Here is a 27284-nt window from a genome sequence, read left to right as displayed (position 1 = left end):
TTAATAACCATCATCTGCTTCATAATACACTAAACATTGGGCATAAGACATTCCAACACACTATGGGTTAACAAAGTGGCTCAACTCATGCTATAAAACAGCATTCTCCAGATTCAAACAAATATTATCTACATGGATACAATAAGATATAGGACAGACATTTTATGTACATGTACAAGAGAACGCACTATCATTGCACCTAAGTGGCAAATGACGCATCATTTAGTATGGGGTTGTGCTGTGTCCATTATTTGCACAATGCTTGACATCACAGAGATGTAAAATGGAAATATATCAGAATAAAACACCACACCTGAGAAAATGAAATACATTACAATGTAGTTGTACTTTGACTAAGTCTTTTCAAAATGAAGGAAGTACATTTCATTTACACGACAAAGACAGGGTTTGCACTGGATAACACAACAATGAAATACTGTTAAAAACAAATTATTCAAACACAACAATTCATACTAACAAAATTCCTCTATATCATGTAGAAAATTAAGAAGTACATGTAGAACCTACAGCAGAGACTCCAACCCCAAGCACCTTCTGATCTGGAGATTCTCCCGCCCGAAACCCCTAGCAAACGGGAGACTCCAAGTTGATGTGTGCGAACCGCGAAGTTCCTAGGGTTCTAGACGTTCTCTGGTGCTATCTAAGGCTTATTTTTTCAACATACTGATAGCAATAAGTAAGAAATCCTTTCCACCGGGAGACACAGAGCCAGGGCGGGAGAAATCAAATCTCAAGCGGGAGAACGGGAGATTTTGCAAAAATGGACTTTCGGCGGGAGATCTCCCGTCGAAAACGGGAGAGTTGGAGTCTCTGCTACAGAAGCATCAGCAAGATTGCATGCTGCAAAAGCATACCTAGCTATAAAGCTTGTGTGCATGACATTATCACTTTTTATTACCATTGCTGGTAAATTTTGGGTTACCGGTTATGTACATGCAGAACAGTGCATGATGGTTCCCATCTACATATTTACTTCAGCAAGTAACTTTCCCAACATTACTGTAATATTCACATCATTCCATTTATTAGCAACAAGATATCAGTGTCAACTGATACTACATGATTTGTATTAACCATCTGATTTAAAACAAACAGTTTAAACAATGTGGATTGGAGATTGCTGCCTAACCCTTTAAATCATTGCAAACCTATACTTACAAAGTTGTAAGGTCAATCACCGGTAACCGATATTAGCATATCGACAGCGGGGTGACAAGACCTTGTACATCAAATTTTAGTAAAAATCACAATATTTACATTTAATTGTCAGATAATCAGTTCAGTGATGTCCTGTCCAAATCCTAGCTGTCCATATATACCAAAAATGAATTTACCATGGCATGTCAAAATAAAGTAGATCATTTGTTATAGTGCTTTGGTTGACATATTTTTGCTCTCCTAACATTTTGGCATTTTTTTGAGATACAAGATTTTGTCTTCACAACAGTGATATCATATAATCTTGCAGATCATGCCTTCCATCAATAGTATACCCAGTGAGAATGGTTCTGCTTGCTTAGTATCCTGGAGGGGGTTAATATTCATCAATACAGTAGGGAAAATGATTCCTGGGGTGACAATACACTGTGTAAACATCTGTAAGTATGTTAGAAGTTTCTACTGGGAAGCACATGCCTTCTAATGAATACCAGAGACAGGCATGCCTTCCACAGTATCAAACAAAAATGTCACATCAAGGTGATAAGATACAAAAATATTTGATACGATTATTTACATGTATCTACTGACACTTGCCTCTGAAGAGGACTATGCATGACGTTTAAATCATTGATACAAGAAGCCTATAATTCAACTTGTGCAATGCACCTTGTTTGCATATATATCTATAAAGACTATAACTATACAATGGATTGTCTCTGACGTAGGGCAGAAATCAATACCTGAAAGACACCGACAGTTGCTGAGAATAACTTAGGAATATACAAATATTATGCAGAAGGAAAGGTGAAAGACATACCTTGTTCAGAAACACAGTACAGGTGCACTAGGGCAGAATATCTCTATAGCAGTGTTCAAGTTTTGCACAGAATTAAAACGTATTGTAATGTGATATCACACAATACACTGGGATTCATTCATTTGGAAAGGGCATTGAAACTGCATGTGACAGACTATCAAGGAAACATTTTTTTTTTCTGTAATCTGATCCAACAAATCAAAACAACAAACAAACTTGTAATCTATGATATAATTCTTTTTTTTTTCTTCTTAAAGTATTAAGCTAATTCAGGAAGTGATAGAGCCAAGAAACACTGCCGCTTAGAGTGTTTCATTTCTCTGTTCTCAATTTCTTTATAAATCTTTGAAAAAAAAAAACAAAACAAAACCAGAATTGACTGCTACACCCTGCTCAACGGCCATCAAAGTTGGTTGCCACACACAATCTCTAACACTGTACAATATAGTTTGCAAATATGCACTTTGTCTTTGTAATTTGTACCTAAACTTACACTTTAAAGACAGCCAATCCCTTTTGCATGCAAATTTTTGAAAAATTGGTGAGAACACTTAGGTATTGAAGAAAACACTATTTGGAAACCTCCTGTAAGTTTTGAACTCAAGAGGGTCTTTTTTTGTTTAGTTAAATTGACCGTTAAGATTTGAATAATTTTTGCGAACTTCGCGAACTTCGCAAAAATTACAAATCTAAATACTAGTCTAGTTTTACAGAGCTGTGTGATGCACTTAGTTGTACATGTAGTTCATGTAAGTGGTGTGTTGTTACTTGCCATTGATAACAAAGTAAGAGAAGCTAGTGAATTCTTCTTTTCTGACAGCTTTTACATGCATATCTGTTGTTCGAAGTATAAGTATCATATTACAACCACAGGAGGATTAATGTATGCAGCTGTGCCTAGTACACAGAATACGTTACGGTGAGCGTTTGGTGCATTATTTGAATTTTAACGGCTAACAACCTTCAAATATCAGAGAAATGTTATAGATTTACAATAGTCTTGTCATTCTGGTGGAATATATCATGTTCTGTGCTATTTGGGAAGGAATGCAAAAGGGAAGGGCCATCTTTAATGCAGTCATTCAAAACTTTTGTGACCTTATTTCATACTTTTTTTCTTTCTTTTTTTGAACAGCTCTGAGTAAAAAACAACATCTCATTGAGCTACTCATTGAATACAGTGGTGAGTGAAACAAAAAACAAACACAACATAGTTAGCAGGTTTTATATAGTTGAACATTAATACATCTCGCCTGACAAATCACATTCATCATAAAGATTTATTTGTTTGGGTTGTTTTTTTCTACAATAAATGAGCATTTTGCGGAAAAAAGAGAATACTGCAGAACCATCCACTCTTTCAGTAAATTCTCTGCCATCACATCTACATTCGTGCATTAACAAATCAGGTGATATGCAGCTTTCATACAGTGGAAGACACAGGAAAACAGAGATTTGTGATCCCACACCATCACAATGCCTCCATGGAAATCAAAAAGATTAACCCACTGAGGACGGGCTAATTTTGCTACAAGATGCATTTCCCATAGACCCCTACCCAAGTATACTCGGGACTCGTCTGCAGTGGGTTAAGTGTGAGGTCATACTAAGTGTGCCAACCATCCATGATATTGACAAATATTGTCATGTAGTCTTTAATCAGACTCTTAGTGTACATGAGAATGATGGGTTACATGCTGCTGGTGACAATGTCATAATTTGTTAATACAGCGATTCATACAACAGAGCCCTGTAAGTTTTTGTGCACTGATTCGCTTCTTCACTGACGGCATGTCAATGTGTGGGATACAAAAACATCGTGTTCAATTTACACTAGTACCAAAATATTGCAGAGATTTGAATTTCACATGGAAACATTAAAAAAAAAAGGAGCTCAAATTATCGACCAAGATGGCTATCATGGACAATCTCCTCATGAAATGTCCATAGGAGATCTTACTTCGTGTAGTGACAGTGAGAAGGATAAAAATGAGGTACAAGGAATACAGCAAGTGAAAGAGAGAAAAAAAAACCAAAACAAATCGAAAGAGAGGGAGAAGGAAAACTGGAAATGCACATACTCCAAATTCCAGGAGGAAAAAAGTCTAGTCATGAAATAGACGTCAGTTGCATACAACATTTACAGAATAACGCAGGCTTTGGATGTGTTGTTACCACGGTTACTGCGGCTGCTTGCTGGCCGTCTCCTCTCCTGCTCCTGGAATCCTGACCTGGGTTCCTGGAAGTCGCTAAAGGACAGAGACCTCCCCCCACTGGCTCCGGCGCTGGGCCCTCCACCGTTGATGTCGTCACTACCAAAGGCCTTATTAAGTTTGTACCTGTCTGCGTCCGCCATGGCCGTCTTCAGGGCATTCGGGTCGCTCTTCTCATTGACCGTCTTGCCTCCTTTCTGTAGGTGATCAAGTCATAGTTCCTAGTTGTTATTGGGTTTGTCAGCATGATCATTATCATTGGCCATAAAACTGTATCAGATATCAATAGTGCCTTAGAGCATTGCAACTGCATAAATTGGCGCTGTAAAACATCTCCCTCTTCCTACTAAACCAATCTCGGTCACTTTAAATGTGGGTCTTAGAATAAAGGGAAATATCTGGACATGTTTATATTACCTTCAGTGAAAACTGTCATGACAAGTTAGTCTCAATGCAGTTAGTATTTTTTTTTCCAATGAAGCCTAATATTTCACAATTATGAATTAAAGAGATAATTGTACAAACACTAGAATAAACCATATGGCGACATTGGACATGCAGATGGCAAGAGCAAGGGAAAAAATGATGGAAATCTAGGCAGATGTGAAAGAAGAGCTTATTTGTTTTATCTTGGAGATGTCTCCTTGAGATAGAGCAGAGACAGAGAGAGCTCAACCGTGGTCACACTGGCAAAACATTGCAAAGTTTCAGTTGCGAGCTATCAGACTGCACAAACTTTGAGAAGATACGCGTGAGTTCTGGTAATTTCCCTAGTTTTGGGTGGGAAGTTTTGCAAGAAGTTTTGTGAATTCTTTTTCTTTCTTTTTTTAGATTTGCAGTCTCATTGCCTAAATGTAAACTCTTCACATCCATCAAGTCAAAGTACAAGTCATTATAATTATTTGAATGAAAAAAAAAATTGGAAAAGAACTCACAAGTCGCGATATTTCAGTAATTATCAATTGGCTTCTTCGGGCGAATGTAGCTCCCGTTGATGGGATCACCCTTGCACAGTGTGAGATTATAGCGCGGATCAGGTCATTTGCAGGATTCCCAGCCATCTTTCGCACCTGTCCACTGCGTGCTAGCTCTACACAATCTTGCACTATATAAGGGCCATTTCATTAAAGGGAGCTTCATTTGCCCAAAGAAGTCAATTGATAATTGGTGAAACGTCCCAACAATTCAGTTCATTTCCAGTTTTTTTTTCCTTTAAATTTAAATAATCATAATCACTTGCTAAACTTTGAGAACATCGTGAAATAAAACTTAGTGATAATTTGCCAGTGTGACAGCAGCTAAAGAGGGAGAAGAGTGCAATTTGCTCTCACCTGAGCATCGGAATACAGCATTTGGGCTCCCTTTCCTTCTTTGACTCTGATCTCCCTGCCATTGTAGCCCTTGTCCTTCAAGTTCAAGGTTTTCTCCTCAATCTGCTGGATGGCCCAGTCAAAGTCACCACTCGTTTCTGCATGATGGCAATACATGACACACGAGTCAGTCATTTCTTACCTGCTGAACTTCACAATCATGTAGAGATTGGTGTATTTGTGGCACAGTCTGTAACTGACGGTAATCACATTCTCCCACAAAGATCATTTTGGGTTCACTACTAATCCCTATATCACACAGTTTTTATAATTAAAGCTCTTTTCCCTTTAGATTTTTGTTACTAAACCTCAAAAGTGCCCTGGCATCGAAATATATGATTTTTTTTTTTTTTTTTTTTTTTTTCAGCAGACACTGGACGAAGCCAGGAAGATAGTCCTATAAATTATTTTTCTTCAATCATCATTATGAATATGAAGAATGCATATGTCATCCTTCACTTTTCACAAGTCAAGCAATAAACACCAGCATTGTTCAATCTTGACACCAGATTACATAGGGATGACCTTTGCCCTGGGTTACATGGAGCAACAGATTCATACCAATTCATTAGTTTGTGACTCTCACATTCCTGGGATCTGACTACCTTGTTACAAAACTGAGAGTGTATGTGAAGATGAGAAATGTGTCCATGAGTATGGCAGTTACTGTGCTTTCTTGAACCAAGAGTCTGTTACAGACACTCTAACACTTGATGGCTTGGCAAGAAGCAACCCCCCACCATCCCCATGAGGGAGGTGGGTACTGGAACATAACTAGTTTGAGGTCAAGGAAGTCTTGACGATTTCCTAAACTCGTTAGGAAATTGTTACGAAATCTTGTTGCTAAAGTGTTTAGCAATCTATGCCAGCTTATCAATTTTGTGCATGGCCCGTTTCTGCACAGTTTTTTGTTTTTTTTTTCTGCAGACGTAGTAAATTAGAAAAAACAAAGATTTCTGGGCAACTTCTACTCTTTTACATAAATGTACCAGCTTCTGACCAATTTTGTGCATGACCAGTTTTTGCCACTCGTTCTGAAGTTCGCCCGCCGGTGGCCACTTGACTTTCTCCAGGATGAAGGGGAGCACTGGCTTGCTGCATCTCTGGGCCAGCTGGAGGACTAGGCCCATCTGCTGTGTCTCGCTGATCTCGGGTCCCATGCAGCACACCACTGACGTGCTCGCAGAGATGTGGCCCTCTATGAGAGGAGTGATGTTGACGGAGTTCAGCTTGTCCTCGGGAAGCAGTTCCGTTATGAAGCCTTTGGCATCAAGCCTGCAGTACATGAATAATGCAGAAATTTTCCCCTTGGTCACACAATCAGCATTAATACATGCATGTAACTTGCACATTCTTACATGTTAAACGATTAACTCTGGCCTTCATGTGTAATTTCAATTAAAATGCACAATGCCTGTCTACATCGCAAACACCTTTCACACAAAAGGAAACAAAGTCATTCTGCATAATGACCACCAATTTTTAATTCCAATGACACCAACATTTAAAAACGATTTTAATTCATCATCTACTTCAGGACCTGACTGTAACCGATGTGTCTTTGCCTACTTAGCATGATCAATTTAACACAAATTTGCCACAAAGCAGAAAACGTACATATTGAGTACTTTGAATTATAAATTGTCAGTTCACTTCATTCAACAAGAGTGTCAACAGAGAATGAAGAGCTACAAGAAAGCGTAGGATAGCAGCAGAAATCTTGTGACTTGTTTCGCCTTTCGCCAAATTTTACCAAGTTCTGATGTGAAAGCAGAAATAGTTGTGAGGGCTGTGGTAGCTCAAAAAGCTGCTGTGGTTCAGTGGATGATACTACATACTACCAATCATGAGGTCCCTGGTTCATGTCCCCTGGCAGCAGTGTTCAATGGTGCCCTTATTCTTTATCCTAAAGGGCCCGACCCTTCAGAAGGGACTCTTCATTGGTCCCATTGCACGCAAGCATTTGTTGTTTTCTCAGTGGCCACAGGAAAAACATATCACAATTCAATTCAAAATCATGATCCAATTTTTATATATGTGTGTATTACCATGACAGTGCAGGTGCCTACCTTGCTCGTATGTGGGTGGCTTCGTTGTAGCGCACTGGGTCACAGTGGATATACACCTTGTACTTTCTGAGATGATTGTCTGGTCTCTTGGCGGGCGTGGCTGGCCGGGCCCTCCTCTCTTCAGCCGTCTGTTTGTGCAAGCCTTCCAAAAGAACATAAACTTCCTGTTTAGCATGCTCCATTATCATCATATTGGAAAGATGACATACATGATATAATATTTCTCAAAAGTAAATATTGATGTCATGGAAAATCCAAGAAGGAAGCTTTTTAAAACAAAGAGAAATAAATGTTGTCATGAACATTATGTACACACAGTGCAAGGATATCTGTGTACAGAATCACTTGCACTAGGATAACTTGCTAAAGGTTGTTGCTACATGGCTATTCCTAATGATAACACTCGTGCTAAGGTACTGTGTATCTACTTGCAATGATTTGTATTCATATCATCACAGCTCCAATTGTGATAGTCTTCCTATTTAACACAAAAACATGATGATTAGTGAGAAATGGAAGGGAGGGGTGTTACAACCAGGAAAAAAAATCAGGATGGTGCATGTTCTTGATTGAGTCAAGACAATTTTTCTCATATGCCTCTCTGAAAAGTTGGTCCCACAATGGATAATAATATTTTTTAACATCTCAACACTTAACATCTCAACACACAGCAGTGTGTGACTTAAAAAAAAAAAAAACACACACACACACATGCACACACAAAAAAACTACAACACAAAACAACACAGATCTATAATGCTCAGTGACTAATACCACTCGAACATCTGAAACTCATTTATCAAGTCCATGACATAACTGCCTCTAAATACTGCAGTCTTTTCTTTCTTTCTTCCCTTTCTCCCCATTGCTGTCATGTGACTTCCACACTCCAATCTAGCTCATCCAGTGACATTTACGTACACATAAAATGTGCTCTATGCCCTGCACTTAAATGATATGTAAAGCTCAAAGTCTTTCCTTCAAGTATTATTAGCACTCAGCCATCCATTTCCTCTGCCACCCATTTCATTACAATATAATGGTGCATATGACAAAAATGAAGGGCTTTTTTAAAGCATAGTTGTAACACCATTGTAAAGATGATGCATGACAAGATATTGACAGATAAAGAACAGAAAGTAAAGTGAAATGACAAGACTGGCTTCCACCTCAAATTTGTTTTGTGATAACTTAAGAGAAATAGGACCACAAATTAGATCTGCTTTTTGCAGAACATGACCTAAAAAGTCATATTTCTGTCTTTCGTTTTTGTGCCATTAAAGATAAACAATGGAGAATTGAGACACAGATTGTCATGGAATGACAACAGTCTAGAAAAGAGAGGTTGCCTTCCTTCCGACTCTTTTTTTTTTTTTTTTTTTGTGGGTAGGGGACAAATTTGGTGCAGAACCCGTTCCCATCACTTTGCTTTCATGTGATGTCTCTCTCACATACCTCGGCGAAATTTCTGTTTTGAAGGCAAGATTGGGCGCATGAGGTATGGTAGGTATAGCACAAATTCTGCAGGATGAAGCAGTCAAAACATTATCATCACTTGAGAAGCAGAAGGTCAGTAAAACCATTATAGTAAATGGTAGTATTAACCTTCAGGTTCTAAATTGATGATGGTTATATCAGTAGTGACACTGTATTATCAATGATTTTTTTTTTTTTTTTTGAGTATTCCTTACTGAAGAGAGTGAACAAACTGATTGAAAGATAAGATAAAATTGCTAGTGCATATCACACAGTATCCATTGTACAGTGCACTCCCGTTACAACGAACACGGTTATAACGAAATTTCGTTATAACGAAGTAAATCTTCTGGTCCCAAAATTATCACCATTAAAGTCTATGGTACAAAATTCGCATGTAACGAACACGGTTATAGCGAAATTTCCGTTATAACGAAGTCTTTTCCGAGTGCCACAGACAAAGAAAAACAAAAGAAATGTGCTCCGTCATAACGAAATGCAAATTGCTTTCGAAAATACGTAGCGGAACAAGCATTTAGCTAGCGTCTCTGCATGGGTGAACGCTCCTTGTGTCACGCACAGTTTCTGAGGGGAACTTGCGTTTATTATTGTAATACAGTTATCCCATCACATTTCACATAGCTTTGCAGTGTGTGATGAGTATTTAGCAAACAGAATATGATATATATGCATGGTTTCCTTGTTTTCGTTATATATGGCAATTGTTCGGTTATAACGAAATTTCGTTATAACGAAAGAAAACTGCCGGTCCCGAGCATTTCGTTATAACGGGAGTGCACTGTACCACTAGCCTTAATTTGATCCCCAGCTTTCAAGTGTGATACATGAGACACAGAAGAGAGGAATGTTTTCCTTTTCTTGCCATACGTCAACTTGACATACAAAGGGATCTAGTTTAAGCCAGACATGCAATAGCCACATAACTACAATGACTACACTGAACTTCATATTTTCTGGTGTCCTACTTTCAAACAAAACGTGGACAATACACCAAGTTTCTGGTTGTGATGTTAAGGTGCTTACTATCACATGCCCTAACAACATACTTACTAAAATATGTGCTCGCAAATTGGCTTTCAACACACCAACTACGCTTAAATTTGGTTCCTCTTTACTGGTCATATCATGACCCCATCCTTCAATAATCCTGCTGATACCTCACAATGGCATTCATGCTGCGTGAAATGCCATACCACAATGTTACAAATGACACTCCTACACATGACATGGAGAAACACAGTTTACCGGTATAATAGGATGTTACAAGAAAGAAGTAAAAAAAGGACAAAACACTGCAAAGTGCAACACTTATGTATTAATACATTCTACTTGAGAACGCAAGCATCATAAGTAGCTTTGAAGTAAAAAATGATGCAAGTTAGGACACATTCACACATAATGGCTTGAACATTTCATTCAATGGATTTAGTGCGATATGAATTGCAGTTATTATCAGAATTATTATTACTCCCCATAAAATAACAAATTTCACAGTGAGGATGCTGTTACATGGCACATTATCTTTGATCTGATAATTGTCAATGTGTGCCAGAAAGGTTCAAAGCTTGCCTCATTACATGATATGTAAGCCTACACTGATAGATGAAGGACAGATGCATTTTTATGTAAGTTAATCGAATAGTTCTCTTGATTTGGACATGACAGTTTTACCAAGTTATATTAAATGAAATAAGTGTAGATCGGCAGATATTTTGAAATCTCACTCAATAAGATTTGGTGTTCAAAGCATCCCTGAGAAAGTTTACAAAGGTTTTGCAGAATGTAACATGCCACCAATATATGCTGATTACATGATATGACGTGTACGTTTCATAACCATTTTAATGGAAAATTGAGATGGGGAGGGCAAAAAAAAAGAAACAAAGGGAGAAGTGAGAGAAGAATAAAAGAAAGAGAGAGTGAGGGAGGGTAAAAGAGGAAAGACAGCAAAAGAGGAGGGAGAATTGTATCAATAGAAAGAGATGGCAGCCTTGGAAAGACAGACTATAGTGGAAAGAAGGTGAGAGGAAAAGAGATGGATGATGGCACATATTGATAAAAATGACCTACCGGCAGCTTTCCGCTGCTTGTCCACTTCTATCCTGAACTCGTCAGCCTCTTCAATCCAGCTGGCTATACTGGTGAAAGCAGGGGGTGTCTGGTTGACCAGCAGCTCAACTACTTCACCTGGGGAAAAAGGGGGGGGGGGGGGCAAACAGAACTTCACAGTTGAGGATATCAAGACATCATCAGCACTACTTTGGAAATGTCACAATTTAATAATGGCATACCTTTATTGATAATCTTGTGCATTTACATTGTGAAAATCCATATGTTTAAACATTTAGTTTCCTGTTTCACATATACAATAACATTTAGCCTCTGAAAGAAAGCATAATATACATAATTCATATTCGTATCTAGATATTTATGAATATTTCAAACTCAATAACAGCCAGTTGCTGACATAAAGACCTATAATCAATAATTTTAGAGTCATTACAGTCATGTGAAGTGGGCAACTGACAAAGGAAGTAACATTACCATATATCAGGTGTTGGCACATGAATAAGAGCAAATACTTTTGGTGCTCTTGCTGACACAAATACAAAAACAAGAATCAAAATGAATACAATAATTTACAAAATACCCTTTAGCAGTTACTACCAGTATTTACCAGGACAAATACAGCCACTTACCATATTTGTAGAGATTGACCAATGGGTACAGACCACCCCCTGGCTGCTCCATGGGTTTGTGGTAGACCACCTCACCATTGATGCAGCAGTAGACAATGACCACCTGCCTGGCCAGGTCACTGGGAATGTTCTTGGCTGAGGGGTAGATCAGGCCCCAACCGATCCTGTCCCCACTCTGCACATAATTCTTGATTGGTACCACTGAAAAATGAAAGACAAAACCAAAACAATAACTAGCAAAGGATTCAGGTTGAATACGTGTCAAGTACATGATAATAAAGAAGAAGAAGAAGAAGATTAAAAAGGCTCATTGATTGCAAGCTTTGACATGCCAGGAGCTACAAGCAAATTTTACATAAAACAAAAAATGAAAACAAAAGAAAAAAAAATCATAACTACCATAAGTTTATAGTAGGCCAGCATTGGCTCTGTGCATTTGTTTTGTATAAACATTAAATATTCTCTATGTTATAAGCACAATCACGTATGCATGTAGCATAACTTGCAGAAACACCTTTGGTCGACTGTTTTCCACAAAGGGTAACTATCATGATACTATGTGACATTCCTTGACAATGCTCTTGTTACATGCTTGTGAAGGAACTTAATTGCACTTAAAATTTCAGCTTTTGCAGCAGTATCCCGCTGAACAAATTTGGGCATAGCTTTGAACAAATATTGCCCCCCTGGGGTAACAAGAACTTGCTTTTAAAAATTATGAATTTTTAGGGGAGCAAAACACTTTTGCAACATTTTTGCAAAATAACATCCATGCTGACATCAAATGATGTAGAAACATTGTTTTTGATTGCATTTAATGATTGTAGAGTTTTGAAACTCATATCAGTATTTTGGATATTCAAACCTGGGTTAGCGGGATTATGAATACGTATGCCAAATGAGATACACAGCCTTGTCGTCCCTGGAACGATACACCAGAACAAACTTGAACTCACTCTCTTTTTTCAGGTAGTCTACATAGCCCACAGAGTTGCTGTGACAGAAGTAGCGGATGTCTCGCACATCTTTCTTCTTGGAGATGTCTTTATACCTTGAGAAGGTCATCATACTGGTAAGCCCGATGATTGGTGCCTTCAGCACCTTCTTGGCTTTTGTAGACATCTTACAGGAGACCTCTACCTCAAAGTAGCTCCACGCTTCAGAAAGAAAGAAACAACACAAGTAACATTAAGCAAGATGAGTTTTTAGTGACTTGTTTGATAGTCTTTTTTCTTAAGTAAATTAATCTCAAATATATCTATGACGGAGTATGTAAATCTACCTAGGAGGATTGTTATGCCTTGCAATAATTTTAGGACAATTTATAACAATATCTCCTTTCGTTTGTGTGTGTGTGAGAGAGATCTTTGTGTTGTCCAAGGGCTTAAAGGAATTAAAATACATGCAAGTTGAATTTCTGACTGTCTTACTAAATATTTTCTTTAATGCAACTGGAAACTAGAAATGTCGCTGTGGCGACTGGTATGCCTCTGCCATAATGCATGGTTCTCCTAATAGGTCTATAGTATAATGTCTTGATAATGTGTGATGACAGTTTCACATAATTGGCAAAATATCAAAATGACAGATTTGTCACAAATGTGCTGAATGTTCACTTTCCTTGAACTAGGTTTAATTGGATGAATGACTAAATTGTCTACAAGTGCAGGTATTTGGGAATTTGAGGATTTTTATTTGACTTTTGACCCTTTTATAAGTTTATGCATTAAGTAATTTTCAGGGTATAGAGAAAAAGTATAATTTCAGTAATAAATGGTAAAATATTAGCATTTAAACCTGGTCTTTGACCCTTGACCTTTGACCTTGTGACCCTAAAGTTCCCAAGAGAATTACTGTCAGGTAGAACATTCATATATGTACGAAGTTTCATGATGATACCTTGAGTCATGTATATATCAAGTTTCAAGAAAAATCTTCCAGGCATTGCATAAATATGAGGAAAGTAGTGACATTTTGAGGAGTTGACCTTGACCTTTGACCCCATGACCTTTGACCCATAACCCCCAAATTCCCTAGATAATCACTGCCAGTCAGTACATGCACATGTACTAAGTTCTATGAAGATACCTTGAACTATTTGCGAGATATGGAGAAAAACAGGAAACTTTAACATTTTGAATTTACCTTTAACCTTTAACCTTATGGAGAATCTTTACTTGGTAGTACATGTATACACTAAGTTTCAAGAAAACACCTTCACGCATTGCATGGATATGGGGGAAATAGTGAAATTTTGAGCATTTGACCTTTACCTTTTGACCTTTGACCTTGAGCATGTGCACCTAAAAGTTCATAGGCACAACTTTGCCCACTCATACATATACATACCAAGTTTTATTTAGTTACGCTGTCCACAAAATTGATTACGGACAGTAGGACCGACGGAAGGACGGACAGACGGATGGACAACCCAAAAACATAATGCCTCTGGCACCACTTAATATAAAATATGAAAAATATATAAAATACATAAAAATGTATCATTACTAGGATGGTTCACAGGGGACAGCATACATCTGCAATCCAAATACTTTACTTTGGGGGTAAATTGGGACCTGAGCATTTGACCAAATGACACATGTGAGTACTCACTGTGCGATAGAGGTTGAGGAGAAAGAATGACCTTTCCCTTCAGTCTGCGATACTTCTTATCCATGGAAAACCTGCCACGATCCAAGTGCACTTCAGGACTCTTCAGCCAGTTCTCAAGTTTGTTCTGCAGGGAAAGTGTATTGCTGGACCAAATTAGAGCTTCCCACAATAATAGACATATGCATGTGGAACTACTGACATTACCTCCTTATGGGGAGGGGTGGGTTGTCTGTCCCACAAATGTGGAACTACACTCATCAATGTACTTACTCATAATATCAACTAAGCTCTATCACTTCTGGTTCTAGAGAAGATTTTAAAGATTCCTTAATTTGGGGGGGGGGGGGGCATGGTGTCCATTTGTTCAAATTTATATCCTTCCTCTCTGGGGATTTTTAAAGATTCTTAATTTGCACAAAGACGAAAATGTAAAAAGTTTATGCATGACGGACACCGGATAGTGAGTGATGGCAATAGCTCACTTAAGCCTTAGGCTTGTGTGAGCCAAAAAAAAAAAAAAAAAAAAAAAAAAAAAGAAGATAAATAACTGCTAGTAGAATGTTTGGCACGCTTTTAAATAGAGCACAAATCTGTCTGATGTTGTTGATAGAAGTTTTTATTGTTTTTTCTTTCTTTTTTTAAACTTTCATTGCATTCAGTAACTGTGCTCGTGATGAAATAGACAGAATTTAGGAATCTGACACAATTATTCTCAGATATTTTAGTTTATTGTACCTTGCTGTAGGTGGGAGGTAGGTCTGGGCGCGACACATGCCATGTGGCTTGAACTGTCGATGCCTTGCCCATGAAGCCGAGACTGGGGAAGATGTCCTTGTTGCTCCCCCTGATCACACTCTGGCCCATCAGCTGTCCATTCTTAACAAACTGGACCACTTTGGTCAGATCCACAAACTCAATGTACACACCAACGACATCACCTATGAGATGAAGACAACATCGTTAAACAGTACAGGCAATATGCTGAGCTTGGACAAGATAATATTTCTGCACTCTATGTGTAAATACAATAAAACCAAAAAAAAAAATAAAAAATCACTGGCTATGGCTGTACATATGCGTTCATCTGAAGAAATGCTTTCACAAACTGCAGGGAAATTACTCTTTTGTTTAGCTAGTATCTCAACTGTAAATGTATGGTTGTCATCATCATTTGCATGGCACCATTCCACTTCATTTCAATACATGCTTGGATGGTTCAATCATCCAATGTCAATCTATCCTTCATTCATGAAAACAGTACGACACATGTGGCATGAATTGGTTTTTCATTTCCTTTTCACTTATCTCAGAAATGTGACAAATATAACTGTTTTGATAAAAAGAGATTAATAAGAAAAAAATTCAAGAAAAATACTTAAATATATGTAATTCAAGGGTTTCAAGAACAAGTTTTAGATAAAATTTTCATGATTGTCTCCAAAAAAGAATAGGAAAAGACTGATAATTGTGGAGGTTATTAACTTGACAAAATTTTGCAATGGAATGACCAACAAAAACATGCTGATTTCCTTACCCTTATCTAAACTTCTTGGAATAAACATTCAGATTACTATAACATGTAACTCCATCAGCTTTGTGTGCATTCAAGAACCTTCATGCATGGTGCAGTTGATAACTTCAAAGACAAATGATGTGAATCTATCCTGTGGGCCTATGCAGTAGTGAAAGGATGTACATCTCACCCTTGACAAATTGCTCCGTCTTGAAATAGCCCTCGCTGCCCAGTAAGATGTAGCCATCCGATGCGTACCCAGCTGAATCCACTAGTGAGCCTGGAGACGAGCCACAGCTCTGACCTTCTCGACTTACTCCAACACAAATCTTGCTGTCCTCATCTACACAGGCAAGGAACATACAGAAAAATATATCTTATCTAATCTTATAAAATAATGTAACGTAACGTAACGTAACGTAACGTAATGTAACATAACGTAATGTAACATAACATAACATAACATAATAAATGTTTCAACAATACCGGGGAGTGGAGTGCATTTACGAGTATATCCTCACAATTACCTAGCATTCAGTGTTTGGGCAGGAAAGGTTTCGACACCTTTGGTCTTGACCACACGTGAACATGAACAGATCTTGAATTAGAAATATTGAATGAACTCATTAGAAATTAGTAATTACTTACAGGTGAAAAAAAAACAAAAACATTTAAAAATCCATCTACAAACCTAATTCCAGTATTTTGACAGTGAAGTAAGGTTCCGAGGGCGTCATCGTCTTTAAGAGCTGGAGAAGCTTCCCGTCTTCCCCCTCCAGGTCTTTCTGTGGACGGATGGTATCCGATGTTGGGCACCCTATGGGCTCCGAGAAGCGGAAGTTACCCTTGGTGATGCCTTCCTCATGCTTTGATGACTTGTCATAGTTGATGGAGACTGCAGTCAAAAAAAGAAGAGTTGGCAGGATATGGTTAACGTCAGAGATTCCACTTCAGGGGTCAAATTCAGACACTGTTCAGCGAATGTCATGATCCTGATAGATATCATCATTAGGCGCAAATGTGAAGAAGTTTTCATCACACACTGCTTTGGGAGGATTGGTAGACGGCCCTTATTGCGCTGATGTTATCGTGAGATTCTTTGTTCTTCTCCTTTGCGGAGGTCACGTGATACACTTTAATCACTAAAATGCATTTTCAAAGAAAAAAAATTGAATTACGATCTGCCTCCATTTGAAGTCAACATCATGTAATGTTAAAAGACCTCTAAAAGTCATGAGATACTTCTCTTAACCCATATCGGGCCAACTAAGGCATATTCCGTAGATCGTCCGAACGCCGCAGGGGCCACATACGGAATATCCCGTAATGAATAAAATGACATATGAATGACGTCATTCACTTCCGCTGAGTACTATGACTATACTATGCATTGAATGGCAGCATGTTATATACCATATTTAAGAGACTTTTCCTCTTTCAAATGATATATAACTTGTCTATGTTTTTTTCATTGCTTGCTAATAAAAAGCGATTGTTTGGAGAGCTGTCTGTTTGTCGGCGTGTGTGCGCGAATGGTGCTGGGCCACTTGGGCATTTGTATACACAGGTGCGTTGGCCCGATATGGGTTAAGGCTAATCACATCTTCACTTTGGAAGAATAAACTTTTTGATTTGTGTTTCTTTAGATCCGCAAATCCTGGTATTTGGGGGGGGGGGGGAAGGGGGCATAGATTTTGATAATGAATCCTCTTATTGTATCAATAATTCTCTCTTATGTATTTCTAAGATTTTTGAGGCAGGGTGTGAAATCAAATGTAATTGCAAATGTCAGCTATAACTAAATTTGGGAAAACCTCAACAGATTTGGTTTTACAACTATTGTTACAAAGAGTCAGAAAAGAAAGACAGTAGCACTTAATCAAGGCAAAAAAGTGAGGAACTCACAGTCAAAGCTTCCCAGGCCAGGGAAGGTTATTGCCCGCTGAGCAGCAGCTACCCAGTCGTTCTGCTCTGGAAGTTCTGGGGGTGCAGCATTCATGATCATTCTAATACTGGATCCTGCAGATATCACAAAGTAAATAAATATAAATACAACTCGATGTGAATGGCATTCACACGTGATGGGGGGAAATTCACTCGACCATATTCCTAGAATACCTTTGAAATTCAAGTGGCTTATATACTTACATCATCTTATCAATTTCTTATCTAGCTGTCAACATTTCGTGAGTGTCTGTGTATGTATGTCTGTCTGTCTGTGTGTGAGGTGCTCCTTTGCCAACCACCATCTTAAGCAGCGAAAGCAACAGACAGCACACTCCCTTTTATAGATGTAATCCACTGTGCATCGAAAATTGATACACACAAATACCAATGGTGACACATAATTAAAATACCATGTCAAAACACACATGCCCCTCCTAACCACTTGTGCCAGTATCACAAAATGTATGCCACGACAATAATACCTTCATCAACCACAGTATTATTTATTTCTTGGATTTACATGGTGTGGAGATAAGATGAAATGTTCATTCATAAGTGTCTGAGGTAAAGAAGGAAAACAATAATAGAATGTTTCCTAGGTACTATAGTAACTGCACAACCTTCACAAAATAATTACTATAACCAGGGCTCGACATTAGCAGTGGCTTGGCGGTCCTGGGCTACTAATCTTTTGGTGGCCTGATTAGGCAACTAAGATTAAAAACGGATTGTTACTTTTGCTTCTAATTTTGGGCCACTACATATCTTTTTGAACCACCAATTAAAGATTAAAAGATTTTGGTGGCCCGACTGGATCATCACACAAATAGGTCAGTATCAAGCCCTGCTATAACACAAATTTAAGAATTAAAAACTATCACTCTTTTGAAAAACTTCCTTCACAAGCATGTACACCTATCGATGCTCTCAGTAAGAACGGTGCCCATACCTTTTCCTACAAAGGATGCTGATGGGAAGAATCCTCCGATGGACTGCTCCACGTTGAAGTGGTGCACAACGCTCCGGTTCTTGGTGAAGTAAGCCACGCCTGTCTGGGTGGCCGATGGCTCCTTGTCCTTCTCCACCAGGATGAACCCACAGCCAATCACATCCCCAGCCTGGCACTGGCCCGTAGCACCTAAGTTTTTACCTGCAGAGGGCGAGGATGGAATGGGTTGATCAGTTCAGTGTGCCTGTGTGTGTATGGCAGGGTGACTGATGAAAGGGAAATATTGTATCAGCATTCTCTCACTGGGATTGCATGTCAGCAGAACACTTGAAAGTAAGCATTACCTGGTTCATAGTGCTCAATGAGTGAGGTCATGTCAATTAACCCGTCGAGGACGGGCTGATTTTGCCACAACACGCATTTCCCATAAACCCCTGCCTGAGTAAACTTGGGACCCGTTCTCAACGGGTTGTAATACCCAGAATAAAATAGGAATGTTTGACACACCCCTCTATCACAAACAACAACAAACAAACACACAAATTATACAAGTTAACAATTCATCACTGCCCATGACATGTCTATTCATGACCGCATCAGTTTTATTCATTCTATTCATGACCTAATTAGTTTTATTTATTGTAGATAGAATACCAATGTCTTTTTACACCATAGGGCCTACTGTTTGCATCTCACCAGCCAATCCAGGGAAGGCAGTGGAAGCAAACATGTTTAAAGGATACAATCCTCATGACTAACTAATCAGATAGCGGAGGTATCCTGAATGACATACTTTTTTGCTGTAAACCGACACTGTCTTTTCAGTTACTGCATGTTTCTGTTCTCAATGTACAATATTTGACTCACCTTTGGCTGTCTCCCCACTACTGAGTATCTTGCCTTCAGCTGCATTGTAGGAGATACTGCCCTGCTGCTTTCCAGGTTTCCCACTGGAAGGAGACCATGTGGCAGTGGTCAGACCAATGTATGGCCCTTCCTTGTCATTATCCCCTAGAGAGACGAGGGCCGCCTCAAAGTACATGGATGATCCTGTGGTTAGGGGAAAGAATGGAACATTAGCCACCTCATTATTATGTCAGATTTGTGTTTTGTTCAACTTCAAAAGCTAATAAAAATGCAACAATAATTTTACAATCAAATACACATTCATGTTTATCTCTTCCTCCAGAAAGCATCTTGCTCTTGAAATCTTTGAAGGCTTCCATGGCAGTAGAATGTTGGGTTGTACAAGGCTCAACAGTGCACCACATATTCTGTCTTGGGTATGTATGTGGCCCCGAAAAAGACCTACCCACTCCAAACATTTCGGCAAGCATGTTCTTGTCATTTGTTCTTACCTATCAGCATTTGTGGAGTTGGTTCTTTGGCAAGCCAGAATGATTAATTTAGACAATATTTCTATGAAAAAGACCACTACCTTTTATCTCTGACTTTTCTTTCTCTTCTTCATGTGCCATTATTTCAATCCATCATGATTTCACAGCAATTTAATGTCCCTGCATATGCCGAGTTATTACTCGTTTGGCAAATTGACTGCCTCATTTGGTACTATCAATGGCAGAAGAAGACTAATCAAGTTAGCAACTGGATGAGAACTCTGCTACTTGCTGTCCGGGAGGCTGCAGGCGAGAACAGTGAAACAGAAACCTCCGGTGCAATGGAAGTTTTGAATGGGAGGAACGTACCATGGATACACTTGACTGACCTTTGTGGAGAGGCAGGGGGGACTGGACATCCCCTCTCTTGGCATCCCTGAGGCTCAGCTGTTCTCCCTCCACCGCGACATCATCAGATTTCAACCAGCAACCCAAGTTTGTCTGGCGACAGAATGACATGTCAAACACAGTATTGTGATAAATGGAACAGTAAATTCACAAAGGTGCTCTGTCTGCATCAAATCAAAACAGAGCTTTCATTCATAGTCTCCAGGCATCCATAAATGCCCTGACTGACTATAAACTATAAAGCAAATAATGATTACCCAACATAGCTACATGCATTGTGATTATCAAGATTTCAGCAGGAAAGGAAAAAGAAAATAAAAAAAAAAAGATAAACCTTTATGCAGTATAGAATGTACATTTTGGAATGATCAGATCTATTGTAGTATAAAATTGGGAAAATGGTTTTTGCAGATTTAACCCTATTTTAACTGGGCTATTTTAGACCAAGTTTTTACCGGGGGGGCTTTCTCGGCCGCCGATCACGCGATCGCCGCAAATTGAATTAATTAAATTAATTAAATGCAAATTTACGCATGAAATCATAGCTCCACCTGTAACTCCATTAAAAAGACTGAAGGATTGCTGAAGTTTTGTGTCAGAATTCCTCAAGACACATCAAACAATTTTCTTGTAAATAAATAGCACAATCAACATCAATTTCTTTTGTTTTTTATTGCTTTTTGGCCAAAATTTTCTTTGCAGGGCCTTTTTCAAGCTTATCTACATTAGAATTGGTTAATTTCTATGATTACAAGTTAAAATAATCAAATTTATATAAATTTAACGAAAAAACACAATTTGCATTGGATTTGCACATGATATCATGAATTTGAGCTGTTTTCCGGTTGACATGCATATGCAAAATGTTACGTAACTTCAGAACAGTGTATCAAGACAAATTTGGTCCGCATATTTGGTCTAAAAATATGCGGGAGACTTCAAAGAAAAAAGTCATGAAATGACGCGGCAAAATCTTTGCGTGTTGCGGAATTGTGGCGCGAAATGTCGAGGGGGGGGGTCAATTTGACCCCCTCCCCCAGTTAATATAGGGTTAATGAATGTCAACACACATTCACATATGATACACTGCAGTCACACAGCTAGAGAAGTAAGTGAAGGAGTGCCTATCAATTTCATTCTTTTGGTTGATACAAACAACTCATTCTTTACTATTGCTGTCGAACAAAATGATGCCTTTGTAACCAGTCCCCCCTGGTCCAGTCTACAAATTTATATGTTTTTAAAAAAAAAGTACAATGGGAAACCTAGATTGACTAATTGTGTAGTTAAATACATTTCTCAGTTTCTGAGGGATTTGCTAGTACTAATCAGATTTGCGATAAAAAATGCAAGCATTCTTTTTTTAAAATCCAAGTTACATGGTCTATATGATGTCTTCTTTAAGATATAAATGATAAATCATTAAACATAGCAAACTTCTGCAAGTTTCTTTCCTATCATTTTTAGTTTTCAGCATACACAAAAAGAATGCATCACAGATTGTGTAATTTGGCTGAATACGAACATACAAGTAAGCAGGACATTTTGAGGTAAAAGTAACTAAAGTATCAGTTGCCACAGATATTTAATTACAATGACCAAGGCCAACAGCAACAAAAGTGCTAAAAGGGTGGCATACATTGACATCTCGCATCATACATAACTATCACCCAAACACGGAGTCCATTGGAACATACCACTGACAGGGAGGGCCCTGATGTGGCCAGCCACTCCACGTGGAGCTCTGCTGGCCCCCACCACGCATTCACAGTCGGGAAGAGGTCCTCCGCTTTCATGGTCAGCCACCGTCTGCACTGGATGGCGTCGTTTTTCAGCACGCACACAAGGGACTTTGTAGCAGTGAGTTGCTCTACGACGAATGTTATAACATCCCCTGTAGAACAAATTTCAAACAATTACAGAATGGTGTCATTACTCTTTCATATCTTCATGTACACGCAAACTACAAGGATGGCAATGCAGCAAAGATAGAAATATGAAATGATAACCGCTCCATGATTGGTGACAGACCAACAATACAAAATTTTACAGGCTTTTACAGTCCTGAATTATTGATGATATCCTCTTGTCTTCCTGTTCGTCTCTATTTTCTTTTCTTTTTCATGGAAACAGACCCATCCACAAGATTGACTGACTGAAATTCACTTGTATTGAGATACGTTCATCATCATTATTTCTGTATATATTTAATTTGGCAATAGCTAATTCATGACTTTTTTTTTTTTTCACCTGGAAAAAGAGACTCATGGACTACATAGTATCCTCGAGAAGGAAGACTAACAATCATCAGTTTATCAATACACTTAAAGGCTTTTAGCTCGAGACCCTTTGGGGGAAAAAAATAAATGTGGCCTGTCTTATTCATGATACTATCATTAACAAAACAAATCCCTCAGAGTACATAATACAGCCTTGTCTCACAAAGAGAACTTGCATTTGGCTGAACATTTGTTCCATAAGGGCCACTGAGTTTGATTTGCTTTTACATTGCAATAAATTGTTGCAGCATTATGAAATAGGGTCTGAATAATTTTCTTCATTCAGCAAATAGATCAAATTTGTGAATTATCACTTGGAGACAAATCACAATATATCACAAGTACTGGCACTGATCATTATTCTTCCCCACACCAGCAGAGAATGGAATGCACTGAAGGCCAACTTCCCATCACATGAAGCCTTCAAAGTGCTGGCTTTGTACCAGACGGTCCTGACAAAACAAATCCAGCATCCACATTCTAAATAGATGCACCACATGTTTCAAAGATACTGCCAACATGTGAGATGACTGTGCACATTAGCAGCATTCCAACTTCAGCATCCCTATTTAGGGAAATAAAAACACAAAACAAAAAGCAGAAAAAAAGGATTAAAACAAGAAGAAGAAAGAGAAGAAAAAAAAGACAAAAGACAAAAAGAGAAAGAAGAAGAAAAATAAATACCTTCAGCATATTTTGACGATTTATCTCCATGGCCTTTTCTCGCTGGTGATGTTACCACACCATCATCACTGTAATAAATGATGCCGTCTTTTGACATGTGATCATGAGACGATTCCTTCTCATCATCTTCCTCCTCCACCACAATGGGGTCGATACTGATCCCCAGGCCCACCACTGCATCTTTGCCTGGAGACACAAATTTGTGAAAGAAGGTCATAAATATAACACACCCCAAATTTTTAAACTTCTCACTAACATTCATGAAGACAATAAAGAAAAAAAAAACTTCCATAAATTGATAATCCCCTGATTAATTCATCCCACATAATTTCAAGGTGTCAATTACCTTTAACATTTCTCCCAGTCATTTTCTATGCACATTTACAAACATACCTTGTGCATTAGAAAGCCCATTTAACAAACTTGTCTTACAACACCGCTGAAATTTGTAGTGCTACTCGAGATCTTTCACAGAAAATATTCACTCCACTATTGGAGTAAGTTAATATCTGTCATGACTGAGAAGTGAAATCAAACCTACCTAATTGCACAAGTTTGACCCTGAAGGCTGGGTGGCTGTTGGAGAGGGGTGCCCTGCGATGGTGGGCGAACACCACGTGGTCCACGTCCTCCTGCAAATCTGGTATCCTCAGGATGGCTCCATCCTCGCCCACTTCCACTTGTTCACTGCAGTCGAGTGAACTCATTGCACAGGTACTGTTGAAGAAAGAATGTTTTGGTAGAATACAAATTAGTACACAAATAGTGAATGGTCACGAGTGCAATGGTACGAGATTTCGCACGAGGTGAAAGATAGAGGCGCTCTATTCAACGAGGCGAAGCCGAGTTGAATAGTGCGCCTCATCTTTCCCGAGTGCGAAATCTCGTTCCATTGCACGAGTAAAGACCATACACTATTTGATTTATACAACGTCCAAGTAGATCTTTTTGGTCTAAGTAGGCCTAGAAGTCTATATATGTATGAAAAATATAGCCATACTTACATGTGGATCCACTGCAATTCTCTTTCTGGCTTGTGCAATCAGTGTAGATACAGCTTAGGTCACAGCTATACTAGCGCTCATACACGTACACTAGCACTACGTAGGCCTACGTACGCGCATGTATGTACCGCACACGTACACTGTACACACTGCGCTAGCTGCATGCGATCCTCAATATGCAACACACAGTACACGCAGTACCGTACAATTTCTCGAACCGTGGAATAGAACGAAATAATCTAACCAAGTTGCACGCAAAAATAGAACCAAAACTGCATGGCGCGTTGAATGGAGTACTTATTGAATATCACGTCACCAACAATCCTCCAATCCAATTACAAGGATCTACTTGGACGTTGTATAAAACAAGTTCTCTCATTTCAATCAATTTTGTTATACACACAGTAATCTAGACATTCTCAATTCTCTTGTCCACTCGACTCAATGATGAGAAGGAGAAAAAATCCTATCTAACATGTTAGATCTATCTAACGTCAATTACCATTAAGTCGCCACTGCCGTAAAGTCGCCAGACATTCACATCGCATGTAACGAGCCCCGCGTTCAGAGGTCAGCTTGGGCGACGGATTTTCATCACTCTCAAAATGCATTCGTAATTCAGTTTTTTCCTCCGTAAAAACACAAATAATTGTAATCAAAATATATTTTACCATATGTAACAGGTGATAAAACCATTTTTAATGCGAGGATGTTTTTGATTTAGAATGGATTTCAGGTGGCAGATTAATACAGGTTTTCAAACGCGGTGACGGACAATGCATCCTACATTGAAGTGTGTGTATAACACACACGCTAATAATATGTGGCAGGCTATGGGCGGCGAACTAATTCAATGCCTATCGTTAGTTCGCCAACCCAGAAGTGCATAGGAATTACACACAAGTGGCGACTATATGGTAATTGACGTTAGATCTATTTGTTTTGACAAAACTCAAGTTTAAATCAAAACAAACAGATATAATTTTTTTTCTTCTTCTCATCATGGAGAGTGGACATCAATGTGTGTGTAACAAAAAATCACAGTGCGAACTTGCGACCATTAATCAGACGTGACATGGGATGAAAGGCGAAAAACTTCTCATTTATAATAATGACATTTGCTGGGTCAGTTGTTCGCTTCTTGGACAGACACCATTGATACATACGCTATTGCGACGGTTTTCAACCGTTTTGGTCGAACGCAACTTCGACCCAGTTCCCCCCTCATAAAAATGGCTATTACTATTTTTTTCAGCTTAGTTTTCAAACCAATCTGGAAAAAATATATACAGGATTAATCAGTAAACATTTTGACTCACCTCTTTCACTGTTTCCTCCTGTTTTCTGGTTGTTTTCTCCACTTCTTTGCAGCGCTCCCCAATTCATCGCCGCCTTCATGTGAAAAATGAACGGACGAACGTCTATGGCAAGCCAAATGTTCCATACAATCACTATATCAGTACACTTACGTTTATTGACTAAAAACAAAGTTGTTCGCGAGCGCTAAATTTAACTTCGTAATACTGTGAATGAGCATTTGGCTTGCCGTAGACGTTCGTGCGGTCATTTTTCAAACAAAGGCGGCGATGAATTGGGGAGCGCTGCAAAGAAGTGGAGAAAACAACCAGAAAATAGGAGGAAACAGTGGAAGAGGTGAGTCAAAATGTTTACTGATTAATCCTGTACATATTTTTTTCCAGATTGGTTTGAAAACCAAGCTGGAAAAAATAATAATAACCATTTTTATGCGGGGGGAACTGGGTTGAATGAAGTTGCGTTCGACCAAAACGGTCAAAAACCGTCGCAAATAGCGTACAAACATAATGGTGTCTGTCTAAGAAGCAAACAACTGACCAAGCAAATGTCACTGGTCTATAGTATTATAAATAAAATGAGAAGTTTTTCGCCTTATTAGACATACTTGTCGGTCAAGGGCACTTTCATTCATCAATGAAACAGCTAATGAATGCTTAGTCCCACTTTAAAACAATCTCGTAGTCGTAGTAAACTTTTTGCAGTGTCATCATGCAACTGAGTCTGAATAAATGCCGTGATCTGTATTCTGAGAATGATACTAGTATGATTAGCTGGCCCTATAAACAAGTGATAAACTGGTGAGCAGTGAGGGGCATTTCATGAGGCGTTTTGTCCAACTAATTTGTCCAATTAATTTGCTCTCAGCCAATCAGATGCAAGGATTTCATTAGTTTATAACCGTTTGTCAGAAAAAATATATGACAAAACGCTGCATGAAATGCCCCCCAGCTACACCTCCCCCTCTTCGTATCGTACTCGTCGAAACGCTGCTGCGCACAGCGCACAATATAAATCGCGATCGCGAAGCACAGCACAAGCCACACAACTACATCACGATGGGGATCCACCGCATCGCGATCTGTAGTGTAGCCTACCTAATATTAAGTTAGCTAGCTGACCCTTTTTAAAGGCCAAAACACCATAAACTGAGTGGATTTCGTATAATCGAGGACTACTCACTCGTTACAATACTATCTTGGACACCAGACCCACGCAACTTGAGAACATATTTCGTTGCAACTGCTAAAAAGACATGGTTGTCTACAAGTATTATTCAGCAGGGCAGTGTGACACAGTTCGGTATGCGATGTTCATCACAAATCGTTTACAATGTTGCTATGACCCCGGTTGGGTCCCGTAGGTCATAGCACATGCCCAGAATGGAAG

General features: G+C 38.8%; 1 protein-coding gene across 1 annotated transcript; it reads right to left on the bottom strand.

Annotated features, from left to right (window-relative positions):
• Positions 1 to 4051: 4051 nt before the first annotated feature.
• On the bottom strand, positions 4052 to 27205 carry LOC140227952 (uncharacterized). Its single transcript, XM_072308338.1, has 20 exons — positions 27078 to 27205; positions 24119 to 24294; positions 23578 to 23763; positions 22312 to 22508; positions 20596 to 20707; positions 19737 to 19919; positions 18870 to 19070; positions 17879 to 17992; positions 16665 to 16868; positions 16164 to 16316; positions 15196 to 15398; positions 14461 to 14584; positions 12804 to 13004; positions 11848 to 12048; positions 11219 to 11335; positions 9107 to 9172; positions 7652 to 7793; positions 6583 to 6857; positions 5544 to 5680; positions 4052 to 4409 (listed from the first exon to the last, which is right to left on the bottom strand). The coding sequence occupies exons 2-20, from the start codon at positions 24282 to 24284 to the stop codon at positions 4140 to 4142; spliced, it is 3252 nt and encodes a 1083-aa protein (XP_072164439.1). The 5' UTR covers positions 24285 to 24294; positions 27078 to 27205; the 3' UTR covers positions 4052 to 4139.
• Between the last annotated feature and the right edge of the window lie 79 nt (positions 27206 to 27284).

Source organism: Diadema setosum, chromosome 1, assembly GCF_964275005.1.
Source record: "Diadema setosum chromosome 1, eeDiaSeto1, whole genome shotgun sequence".
NCBI lineage: Eukaryota > Metazoa > Echinodermata > Echinoidea > Diadematoida > Diadematidae > Diadema > Diadema setosum.
This window is presented reverse-complemented; position numbering and strand designations above follow the sequence as displayed.